General features: G+C 46.1%; 1 protein-coding gene across 1 annotated transcript in view; it reads left to right on the plus strand.

The window, feature by feature from the left end:
• The first annotated feature begins 2,435 nt into the window (after positions 1–2,435).
• Positions 2,436–13,120, plus strand: part of LOC142943761 (inactive phospholipase C-like protein 2) — a 65,778-nt gene continuing 55,093 nt past the window's right edge. Inside the window, exon 1 of the mRNA XM_076085458.1 lies at positions 2,436–3,318. Within this exon, the coding sequence (XP_075941573.1) occupies positions 3,013–3,318 (306 nt within the window). The 5' untranslated portion in view covers positions 2,436–3,012. The remainder of the gene's footprint in view (positions 3,319–13,120) is intronic.

Below are 13,120 nucleotides of genomic sequence, written 5' to 3' on the forward strand. Positions count from 1 at the left end.
TACAAGGCTGACAGCGGTCCCTCCCCCCCCCACCCCCCCCCCCCCCCCTCCCCTCGGTTTAAATCCACGCGGAGCTGATGTTTAAGTTTGGAGACTGGCCATCAGACTTTTCCCATTAAAGTGAGACAGCTGGGCCAGGCGGGGAGGCTTTTAAAAGCAGAACTTTTGCTAAATAATTTCTGAGAATGCATAATACATGACCCTGAGATATCACGAGGGATAAGGGGTTGAGAGTGAGTGAGGAAAGGGAAGGAGGCGAGAGATCTCTCCTGTCCCCTTCTTCCTAGACATGTAGGCTACTGTCTCAGTCTATACCAGCAAGCATTCGGCCCCTTCATCCCCTTTTCCCTCTTTCCTTCTGTCACATCATACATTCACAAATATTTCATTCACTTCTCCCCCTTCCTCTGTCCTGTCCTTGAGAAGTAGCTTGGCTCCGACAGTGCTCATATTTCTCTAAGTCACTCTCCATCATAGAACTGAATGTGATTAGAGCGGCTGTGTTTTGGCTGCAGATTAAGCCACTTATCACCACCAAGGTCTGTGTGAAAATATCCATGTAGCAACACCCTTGAATAAGACCCGTAACTTCCTCAGACTGTCTCGCCCTCTGACAAAACATCCGACGATTGCTCAGTTTTATGGTATATGTGAAAGCAGGGGAGTCAAGGTCAGACTGCGTGCGATGATGCTGCACAACTCTTTCCGAGTTCCTCTGAATGCGAGAGTGAATGAGTGGTGCTTATATTTACAGTCTCCACTCTTGTTTGTTTGTCTTCAAATTGATTCCTAAGAAGAAGGGAGGCGGGGTGAAGGAAGAGCATCCTTGCATCTTTGATGAAGAGCGATACCGTAAAGCAGTGTCAACGCAAGTGTTCCGTGTTAACCGCTACTATTCTCCTTAGCACCTTTGGTGGGTGAAAAGCAGTGTTTGAGGTGGAGCAGGATTCCCATCATTGAAGCTACAGCAGCAGTTGAATAAGGAAACATGAGGAAATAAGGATGCTGCATTGTAGCACATTTCCTTGGAAACAGGGACACACCGTGTCAATTTTATTTATACAGCCCAGTATCACAAATCACAGTCTGTGACAGCATAGGACACCCTCTGTCCGTAGGCCCGCCTTTCAGATAAAGAAAAACTCCACCAGAAGACATTTAATAGGGAACAATGGAGGAAGAACAGAGCAGGGATCCGTGTCTCTGGACGGACAGACATGAAATAGATTTGTTGTGTACGGAACAGACCAACGTTGTCAAAACAAAAAGCATGCACAATCTGGATGACAAAATGATGGATAGATTGTGAAAAAATGTGAAGAATGGACCCGGGAGGACGTCGAGCAACTTCCAGGTGCCGCCACACAGATAGCACCTGAGCCACGCGACCTCCCCTCCACCCTGGAGAGCTGGAAAGTGGAGAGAATACACAAGGAGAGAGAGAGAGAGAGAGAGAGAGAGAGAGAGAGAGAGAGAGACGCCCTCAGCTTGGACCCTCATGTGGATGTGGGACAAACAAAACAAAGAGAGGGTTGGAGAGACGCAGTGGTTGTCAGAAAGTTCACCGTATTCTCTTCAGCAGGACAAACATGGAAGCAGTGGGCTTAATCTCCTCTGTTGGCTCAGACAGTATCATCCAGTTGCAGAGTTGCAGCACTGGCAGTTTCAAACCTGAAATAATGGACCTGATTGTTCTAGTCCAACCTGCTGTAGCCAAGGAAAATAACAGCTGACTCTTACAACTCAATTTGTTTCATATAGCTGTTGTTCGCGGTCAAAGGAAAAATAGAGGGGTGAAAAACAACACCATAACTATAAAGTTGTGTGTCTGTTGTTTATCGATACAACAGTTGACTCTGGACATGTGAGCTATTCGCAAGACAATCAGCTTGTTTGAAAGATGTCCTTAAAAATGTTAATATTGGGTCATTGATGTTTAGAGACTGGGAAAAAAAAGCTAAATTAATTTACAGATCTTTAAAAAGCTGCTTATTTAACTTAACTTATATATTATTTTTAATTAAAAAAAATAATAATTTTGTTGCACACCTTAGTGGTTGTGTTTCCTTTTGGTAAGCCTGCTCCTCCTGAGATGACTACAGCTCAGAAATGCTTCCACTAATATAGAAATAAAAAACTGCGTAAAATTACATTTTCATAAAAAATGTATTATTTCAATCATATTCGAAATCACTCATTGTTAAATAGCGAGGCTCCCTAGCGCCCTCCTATGGGGAGCCCTATATGTGGTACAGAGTGAGTTTCTACGTGAGTTACGAGCTCTTCACTTCAAATACAATGAGGATACTCTGTACAATAAAACGATAGAGCCCAAAGCGTAGGCCTATCATACATTGTCCAATGATGAACTCACAAACGTTCAATACAGTCCGTGTGCCGATGGTGGAGACGGTGCGCGCGCACGCATGGAGACTCAAACTCTCGTTGCGCGCGCGAAATGCTGGGGGTTTAATTGCACACGCACGCGCACACGTGTGCACGCCTTTCGGGGGCTTATTGCGATTGCGCTCTCGCCGTCTTGAATTTGTCCCGCGGATGCATGAGAGAGAGGGGAAGCGCTCCCGTCTGCAAAGGTCTGCAAAAGTGAGCAGGACGCGAGGCGACGCACACCGCGGAGAGTCCACAGAAGCGGACGTGGTGAGCGGAACCGATTTCTGAGGACACGAAAGTGCAAGCTGTAAACAGAAACGGCAGCGGCAAACCCCCCCCCCCCCCAAGCATAAGTTATTATTCCCAGTGTTTTTTTTTTTTTTTTGCACGCACGCCTCCAGAGAGCTAATCGGAGGGGGGTCGCGTGCGGGGTACGCCGCCTGCTCATGCTTTGACCAGGACGGCAGTCAGACTCTACCGTGCGCCCCCGGTGATGGACCGCCGGTGATCCGGAGAAGAAGACCGAGCCGCTCTGGACGTCACCAAGTCCACCTTTGCATTGAGAAAATGTGCTGTTTTCACATCGAGGAGGGGTGGGCACTGCTGTAACGCCGGCGGAACATGGCAGGGGTACACGCTTCAGATGTTGTGTCGGGACATTTTCTGGATCCCACCGTCGGCGCCCCGCCGGCCCAGGGCGCGACCAACACTGCGGGAATCACCGGCGACGCGGCCGCGCTGACTCTGACCGGTACCCGGGCGTACTTGGAGGTGTCGGCCGCTGCCCAGGGCTACGGAGCCGAAGGAGTTTACACCAACGGGCGGTACAGGGAGCAGGGCAGTCCACGGATCGGGAGTGGCAGCCGTGATCATTCCGCCGAGAGAAGTCACCAGGGAGCTGGAAACGCACCGTGTGGCATCATGAAGGTTGGTTGATTAAAACAATAAATTATCCTCGCCAACGATCGTCAAGGTGACGCGAGGGGAATTCGCTAAGTGGCCACATTATACAGCGTAACAAGATAATAAAAGGTTATCAAATGTGTGGTAAGCCTATAAGTAAACTGTGGTCCAGACACTTTGCAGGGGGTCCCTAGACTTCCACCGGGTACCCCAGGAAAATGAAGTTTAGCACATCAAGCACCCGAATTAGTCTTCATGCCCCCACAGAGGAGACAACAGAAATCCACTCATCAATGATAACGAATGCTCAAATCTTCACCCAACATCTGTATTTTGGGTCCTATAGGCATATGGATGCCCCTGCATGCTGTGTGCCAAACTCACTGATGGAAAAAAACAACAACAACACTTTGACATGAAGTCATGTGCTTTAATCATCCACAGATCCTATATAAACCCCTCATATGTGCAGGGTTGCATCTTTAATGTCAGTCCAACCAGAAGCTAAAGGAGCCTCATTATTTTTGAAACAGCTGCAGTCACCTTGTTGTTGCTACAGTATACAGCATGCACTTAACACACAGGGCTGTACAGTAACCCGCCATTACACTGTGGAGAGATGCAGTGTAACATGCATCGTATTCTGCTGTGGTGTCTTGTGTTCGAATGTATTACGCAAATAATGTCTGTTTTTAGTAGAGTTGCAGTGCACCAGGGGTTAATTTATTAACTCTTGACAATGTAGCAGTAATGGCAGGTTTATGTGAAACAGATGCTGCACAGAATTCTGTGTGCTTTGAAACTTTTGCGTCGTATAAAAAACAAACCTGATATGTGGGCCACTTCTCTGCATATATAGCTCCCTCAGTTTAATGGATGGTGTGATGTTAATATTTTTAATGGTGGCCCGGCCCGCAGTGCTCCCATTACCGGAGGTTAATTAACCGGTCTTCCACACACCGACACGGGCGAGTTTTCCCTCATAGGATTTATATAATACTCACCAGCGTTGCATTGTTTCTACAACACGGAGTGCACCATGGGGTCCTTGGTGGAGATACGAGTATTGCGTAGGTGGGGACACACTGGAGAGTTGCATTCTGTCATATCGGACCTAGTTTGCTTAGCAACTGACATAAAACACTGGCTAATTCTTTGTTGCCCCCATTATTAGATTCCCTTTTGGATGTCGTGCACCGTCCCACAAACAGCAGTTGATTGTTGTCAAACACAGTGAGATTTTAATTCATGTACAAATTCCCTGAGCCTTTACGTTTGTATTTACAGTGGAAACATTTGTTCTTCATGACAAAAAAAAAAATCTGGAGTATCACATGTCTCCAAAGCCCTGTACCCCCCCCCCCCCCCCCCCTCTAACAACAATCAGTCTACCTCTGTGTGAAGCTCAGGAGCTAAACATGACAGGGAAGCTGGAGGGGATTGTATGTGATTGATAACAACGACAGATTGTCTTGATATCGTGTCCGCGTACTGTTAGAACGCGATGCTGCTGAGCTGCGTCCAGCGTAGCGTGATGAAGTACAGCGAACGCTCATGTGTTGTCTCCTAAAATAACCAGGGACAGCTCTTAAAATAAGCTCATCAGTGGCTGATGCACAACAAAAACCGAAAAAAGAAAAAACCCATGAAGTGTGGATGTGTAGTTTCCACAAAAGAACTGTGATCTCACTACGCTGGAAGGAAACAATATGTGTGATATATTTAGAATTCAGAAGAATCAGCATATTGTAGGTATTTTGAGTGTCTTCAATGACACAACATGTTGGTGGACTCCTGCCACTTGAGTGTGACTCTAGATGCATTTAATGACCACGGTGATCCAGTGCAGTCTCTCTGAGAAGTGCACTTATGTTCCCAAGGCTCTTCTTCCTAACGTGAGAGGCTGAATTTTAGGCTGTGAAATTGTGCACAGCTGGTGGAATTCCCCTCTGTTGTGTTTCAGCTGCACTTATGAATATAACTGTATTTAAGAAGTGGACGTAGTCATCGTGACGTCACCCATTACTTTGTGGACTGCCGTTCTAAGCCTCGCTTTCACCGTCGCCATCTTGGATTACGGCCGTCGCCACGTTGTTGTTTTTTGCAACCGATGAACGGAAGTTACCATATTTGGAATGCGGAGGAGTGACGTAGAGACGCCGGATACGGCTCTGGTAGCGGCAGCGACCTGTCAATCACAGTAAGCCCCGCCCTAAAGCATACTCTGCTTTATGGTCTGTTTGACTCTAAATGGACCATAATGTACTAAATGAACATCATGCTGTATTGAAGAAGACTTGAAACTAGAGATTGAGACCATAAACTCATGTTTACAATGTTTACTGAGGCAATAAATCAAGAGAGAAGTAGAGTCATTTTCTCATAGACTTCTATACAATCGGACTTCTTTTTGCAACCGGTGGAGTCGCCCCCTGCTGGTCAGTTGAGAGAATGCAAGTTTTAAGACACTTCCGCATCGGCTTCACTCGTCAGAACCGGATGTTGCCGCCTGGTTTAAATTAAACACTTATCAAACCACTGCTTTTTGATAGAAATTCAATAGATTTTAACATACAGTTTTTTAAGACTCGACTGTGGTTTCAGTCACTCTTGTCTGGTGTTGATCACATGACGGCCTTGTAGAACAGGTTTGAGCATTTAACATGCACATATTCAAGGTGAAACACTCCCTGGCACATGTCTTGAACCATTTGAGTCTGTCTCATGTTCAAGCAGGTGCGACTAAACAGGGTTTGATTTGCCCGAGCACCTCCAGAAAGGCACGAAATGATACGCACTGTTCGAGCAGAGCATGTGTTGGGAAACTGGGTCAGCCGTGCTTCATGTGTAGCTTGAGCACAGCCACCCACACTTGAGCAGCACTGTTTCTGCCTGTGTGTGTGTGTGTGTGTGTGTGTGTGTGTTTGAGTGGAGGTTTAAAAGGTGAAGGGGGCCACGGGTCCGTGGGAATTTTGGAAGCAAATGAGCAATTACCGCTCTGCATTACCTCATTGAGTTGACCCTCAACAATCGAATCTTAGAAGAGAGGAGCGCTTGTGTGTCTGTCCCTTAAGCGGGCATGCAACTTTGTCCTCATGCCATTTCCTCAGCGGGGGTGACAGTGTCATGGTGGAGAGGCTGCAAAGTGGCCAGAGGGGGGGGGGGGGGGGGGGGGTGGGGGGGTTTGTGATGCAGCCTTGTTATGTAACGCTGGACTGTGGACAGCTGCAAGGCCGGCTCCAGCCTGGCTGCTGGGTGGAGGCCACTGACAGCTAGCACAAGTGAGGAAGGAGCCGGATTTGATCAAGAATTTAAGAGTGACGCATCTTATTATTGCTGCTTCTCTCCCAAGCATTTGCTATATCTTTCTTTTCTTCCTTTTTTTCATCCCCCCCCCTCCCCCCCTCTTGGCTGCGCTCAGAGTCCTTAACCGTAGCAGCAGATTAAAGGTCAGACATTTATTTTCAGAGATCTGCAAGAAGAATGAAAAAAGAAAAAGTTCAAGGTTGGGTTAAAAGAAGGAAAGACATCAATGATGTAACACTGTTATCATCAATACATGCTCCTATTAATGACCTCATATAATAGATATGAGACAACATGGCCGTGCCTGATTGGCTGATGGAGGGGTCAAACCTGTCGACTGAGAACATCCTAGATGACAGATTCAACTAAAATTGGTATCTTTAGTTTGAATGGGAGACTGTAAAAGCCATGTTCTGGACAAAAAAAAACAAGCGGGAAACTTCTCCAAACCTTTCTCTGGTGAAGTGATGCGTTCTGCCACACAGAAACAGTACATAACAGTGATGTCCTTCTTCCACTCTCAAAGTCGCCCTCCTCCACTCACTGACCATTTAAATAGACAAAGCGGTTCACTACCGTGTTTGACCACCTCTGGCCTTGATTACAGCTCCCACGCATCGTGACTCAACAGAGGGGCCAGTGTTAACGCTGACCATGCAGACACGAGTGCCTTTCATAACTGCCCAAGGTTGATGGGAGGCTGGTGTTCTTTTCATGGTGCATTCGAGTTCATCCCCGCAGGGTCCCAGCGAGATTGATATCGGGGATGGTCGCCAGGTCGTTTTTATCTGAATGCTCCTAGAATCTGGAGGATTTCTTCGTTGTGACCGGCTGCGTTATCGTATTGAATATATCTGTCCCCTTTGGGGTTCATATTAGTGGAACTTATGATGTGAAGCTGTACTGTGTTATCAAGGCATTGTTTGTTTTTTTGCAGGTATTAATAGAACCTGTGAAAATAATTGGTCCCTGAACCCTACACACATCTATAGTGTGACATGAACTGTGATGTAAATTAGTTGCGGCACCCACGAACGTGGTCTTTTTCTGTTATTACACTTTTCAGCAAATTTGTCAGTTGTCGCCTCTCGTGCAAATGTGTGGAAACGGAGCTGTCGTAGCATACGTTTGTTTGTGTGCTGACATAGAGAGCAATGCACATAGAAAGGGAGGGCCCACTTCTTCTGCGCAGCATGTTGTCTCCTACATCAGCTCCCCAATACCACCCTGGGGCCGCCCAGATAGATATTTCCTCAATATACCCCAAAAGTGTTTTAAACTCAGTTAAGCTGTAAATTGAAAAAGCTTAAACTTCAATTTTATTGCGGTTGTTACACATATATTACCTTCATGAATTGACCTCTACATTTAACGCATCCGTAGCATTTTTAGGAGCAGTGGGCGACTGAAAAGCGCCCCGGAAACCAACTTGGTCAAGGACACGCGGACAAGGAGGAGCTAGGAATCAAGCTAGGAAGCTAGGAATCAAGCCGCCAACCTTTGGATTAAAGGACGACCTATTCCCTGAGTCAATAAACAACACGCTGTATTTGTCAATGATTGAATGATGTAGGCTCGGCAAGATCGGCTTTACAGATTGTTCAGTAGTTGCATTAAGTGACCGCTGGTGTTCTGTATCTTTAAGCATCAGCAACACGTGGATTCGCATCAAAATTATTAGTCGACAGGAATTGTCTTATAATGTCAGTATAGTGCCAGCTGACATTATAATGAGTAATTGTATTTTATATTTTCAGAGAGCCTCTCGGTGAAAGAAGCACAAGTAATTCACAGTGTCTGACTTTGTGACATTGGAAAAGTTAACACTTATAACTTGTATGGACATGTAGCTGTCAGACAGGAGCAGTGTCTTAAATCTCCGCCCCCTGATGGATCCAACTGTCAGGCTGCCTCTGCTGCTGGCTGTTGTTTAGCTAATGTGCGATTTGGCTGATCCCCCTGGAGGACTGAGGACACCTCCGTACGAGCCTGAACTTATAACACCGATTACATTTAGTGGGATCATATGAGATGATGATGATGATGATGAGAATTGGGACAGTATCCACGCCTCACTGCTCATATCACAGGCTTTACGTAGAATCGTAGATTAAGCGCTCCCTCCGTGAAATTCAAAGTAATGAAATAAAGACAGAAGGTTGTTCCAGAAGGTTGGAACAAAATGCACGTCTCTCTGAAGGTTTTCAAAGTAATTCCCATGTCTCCTGCAGCAGCAAACTGAACTGAGCGCTTGGATATTTTTGGAGAACAGAGATCTGCAGCGCGTCGTGAAAGGAGGAAGCAGAAGATGTGAAGTGGTGATTACAGACGTCTGGGGCCGCTGAATCATCGCTTGCTCTCTTTGGCTGCTTCTCTCAAAGCGGCAATCTGCAAAAAATACAAACATCTCAAATAGGGCCTCTTTGTCTGTGAATGCACAGCTTGGCATCATGCTGGGAGCAAAAGCATCAACGGTTTTATAAAGGGCACTCGCCCACAGAGCAGTACTGAGCTCAAGAGCCCCCCGAACATTCATGGAACAAGAGTGAACTTAAACGAGGAGGAGCTGTGAATTATGTTTGCTGCAAGGTTTATTTGATATAGACGTTCCCTATCCTATCCCTCGAAGCTGATGCGACCATGGCAGAGAGAAGACGAGGACTCTAGAAAGAGGGAAAAATCAAACGGAGCTTCTCATGGAGACATGATATGGAGGGTCTATATCTGAGTTTCTGAAGCTTAGTTTCAAGGATTTTAAAGGATTTTACAGACTTTAAAAAAAAACCCTGGCATGGAGAAATGTGTCAGCTCTTCAACTTCAATTAGGGATGAGAACTCTTTATCTTTGCCGGACCCTTTTTATTTACCGGTGGCTACAATTTCAAAGCACTAATGCTGATTGGCAAACGCTAGACTAGACTAACCGCCATAAAACCCCTGACAGGGATTTGGTGTATTTAACTTCCCCTTCCCTACTTGAGGGACGGCACACACCACTAGAGTTCCTCTTGTCCTCGTGGCCATCCATCTCTTGTTTCGTGGGGGTGGGGGGGGGGGGGGTTATCCAAAGTTGCCTCCTAATCCTTCCTCCTCCTTTATTCCCTTCAGGGATAATGTCTTGAGCTGGAACCTCAATTACCCCATGCGTCAAGTAGGGCCCCAGACAAAGACAGCTCTTTCAAACAAGAACAATTGATTTGATTGGACGCCGTGTTTGGGGTGATGCCTTATCTTGATGATCCTTGTGGGGACGTGTGCAACGGTACGACATCGGTGGGTTTTATATGTGTGGTCCTCGTGACAGAGACATTGGTTTGACCAGGAGATGACACCAGATGGGTCTCCCAGGGAAGCTTTTTGTCATTTCAAGCACATAAGTAAGGATGAGTAATACTCAGATTTGTCAGGCTGGATGTTTCTCCGGTTCATCTGGGCCAGAGGAACGGTGGTCTGATGGATGAATAGGACACTATGTCCATGGGAGCTGCTGCACCTGGCTTCGCTCCGACATGTTTTTCTCTCCTGCCTGTAGAACATACGGCACATCCTTTCCATCACATTGGTTCTTGTTCAAGTGCAGCGAGACAGGAAGAGAATGTAACGACACACACCGACGAGCACTGTGTGACGGAGGCTGATGAAACGGTTTGCAATCATCAAAACAGAAAATAAAAAAAGTCAGGTGTTTAACTTTCCATTTAAAAGCTAATTGAAATCCGTGTAATGACCCAAAGATCCACTATTTTTTTTAACATACAAGGCTATTCAGGAGAGTCAAGTTTCATGCAGTGCCACTCTTTTTATTCCCCGTCACGACATGTAGCACCAGCGCCTCGTGTTACACACCTTGTTATATTACAGTCTGGAGTGTGAATCCTAGGTTCCCCCCAGGTAATCCCACTGACGGGGAGGAAGCACAGGAGATGGAGCCGGCTCTGTTTCTTCCGACGTTCTCTCACTACGCTACTTAATTAAAAAGAGCAGGAAACAGGTAAAGACCGGCGGCAAGTCTTCATCGGCCTCGCTTTATTTACTCAGACAGTCAATCCGTTAGGTTTGGCCCGCCGGAGGGGAGCGCACTGTCTTCACGTCCGCACCATTTCATTCTTCTGTTCCTCCTCCTGCGGTCTGGTGCAGCTATCTCTGTGCCTGAGACGAGAACAATTAGTAGAAGGAGGCTGCGTGATGGATGAATTGGGACGTGTGTTGTGTGTAATGTGAGTCTTTGTGCACGTGGGTGGCCGTTTCCAGTCGACGTCACTCCGTTATCGGAAGTGACAGCGGCGTATCTTAGCGGTGGACGAACGTTGCAGCGTTCTTGCGCAGCTTGTTCTCGTTGAAACGGAAGGAAATTCCCCACAGAGCGTCGAGACTAAACCCTTCAGTGCTGCTTCCTGAGAGAAGACAATAAGACGAGGGACAACTGATAATGGAAGATAAGCCCAGAGCATTGCAGGAGGAAGGAAGTGATGCAACTTGCCCTTATGATCTGCATTAAGGCATGCCAGAGTGGGTGCGATGTGAGGACATCACATCAGAGATATTATTACAGTATGCTGTGTGTGTGTGTCACATGCGTGTACATGTGTAGGCCATCATCAGTGTGTTTCAGACCGAATCATGGCCAACAAAAGTTCTCCTGCAGGAAAAGAAATCACAAATATTGATCGCTAGCCAGAGTTATCTCTACTTTAACTGAAAGCACATACTAATACAGTGGTTGTGCAAGGTTGTGTTTGGAGGTTTGAACTTCCATAGATTTGAGTGGAGACTTCTCTTGTTGAGCTACTAAAAAAAATTGCAAAATAAAACTTTCTTATGCCCTCTGGTTGCTTTAATTAGTCTCTCTTGGCAGTGTGTGTGTGCCAGTGTTGTTCCTGGGTCCTTGTGTCTGCTCCGCTTTGCTTCTTTTAAAAACAATTTTTTTATTGCGTTCTGACCTCGTGACCCAGCCAACCAAGGACCTCAGCTTATTTATAGATTTTATAATGGTAGGCTAGATCTTCAGGTGCACAACACAATGTGAGGGTTTTTTGAGTTCCACACAGTAGAGCAGCCTGCTGTGTTTGTGTTGTTCATATAGGCATCACGGTGAGATTATCTTGTGATCAGTATTTAGCAGTGTGTCGGGTGTCAAACCTCAATACTTATTTGGTGCTGACAGAAATGTGTCGGTAGCTCATCAAATACTGAAAGCAGCCATTGAATGTCTCCTTCGATTTATAGTTTTTTTTGTTATGATTTCAAATTCAATATTTCCTTCAATTATTCATTGTTTTGGTCTGGGGTCCAAAAACCTTGGTACCCCAGGTACTAACTATTCTCTTGCTCAATGCATCGCAAAACATTGGTGCAAAGTGCACAATGCATTACGCATCATATAGAAAACAACCCATAGAAATCTTTCGCCTGCTAAAACCTCACAAGATCAGGTTCATTTATACAGTAGCACTGAGGTGACACCGTTACCTTTAACCTTCAGTATTCAACAGCATCTTTCAGGCTTCATGGTGGATTGTGATTGTCCATGAACATCGCGGGCCACTGTGCACGGAGACGCTTGTGTTTATTCCGACGTCTCTTTACCACTGTGGGTGAGGATAGCCCGCTGGTACGCAGACCTTGCCAGGGATTCACAGATGGTGTCGTTTCTATCATTGCCCTGGCACAGATGGCGTAAGACGAGGACATTTTGGGGCTTTATAGGCACAGACGCTTGAGTGTGTATGAGATCGGAATGGACAACTTAAGTGTCTCGTTTGATTCGTTGATTGACATGTTGCGTTGTTGGAAATCAATCTCACTGCGTGGTGAGAATTTAACGAGCTCTTTGTGATTTGGTGTTTTGTTTCATGTTCCTTCTAATTTACCGGTAGTTGTGGTGGCTGCCCGCACATTAAAAGAAATCTCTCGTGCCTTTTTTTCTTTATTGATGAGCCATTCGTATAAACTGCAACACCTACGCAAGCTGAACAAGAGATCACGTTAGGCTTTCCTTTACCGCAGAGGAGACGTTTCTTTTCACATTTCCTGTAATTATTGTTCACTACGAGTTATGCGCAGATGTTCTGGCCCGGTTTGTTTTCTAGTCAACTGGTTGTTTTCGAGTGCCTCTAGGGACACACACACTGCGTCCGATACAGTGTGTGTTGCCCCCAGGGCATGTTTCTGCAGGTTACAGTGCAAGCACGGGCAAGACACAGGCACATTCCACCGATGCAACTATAGCATTTCCTTTGCAGCAGCATCGCTACGTTTCTCTGCGGCTTAAACAGAATACATTATTTACAATATACTCTTCGGGGCTTCGCTGAATCACTCCCGTTTCACATTCTACAAGTGTGTCTTCAGCTTAGCAAGGAGAGCTCTGTGCCTGTGCGTTCTCATCGGCTCCGTACGCTGCATGTGTCGAGATGGTTTATTTATGTTTGCCATACTGTGCGGTAGATGTGTGGTGGGAGCTAATGACAGAGGAGGCCTTGGCTCATCCTGGAGAATATAAGACATGAGTTTGGCGATT

This window comes from Anarhichas minor, unplaced genomic scaffold (genome assembly GCF_050575085.1).
Source record: "Anarhichas minor isolate MPS153535 unplaced genomic scaffold, ASM5057508v1 ptg000007l, whole genome shotgun sequence".
Lineage (NCBI taxonomy): Eukaryota > Metazoa > Chordata > Actinopteri > Perciformes > Anarhichadidae > Anarhichas > Anarhichas minor.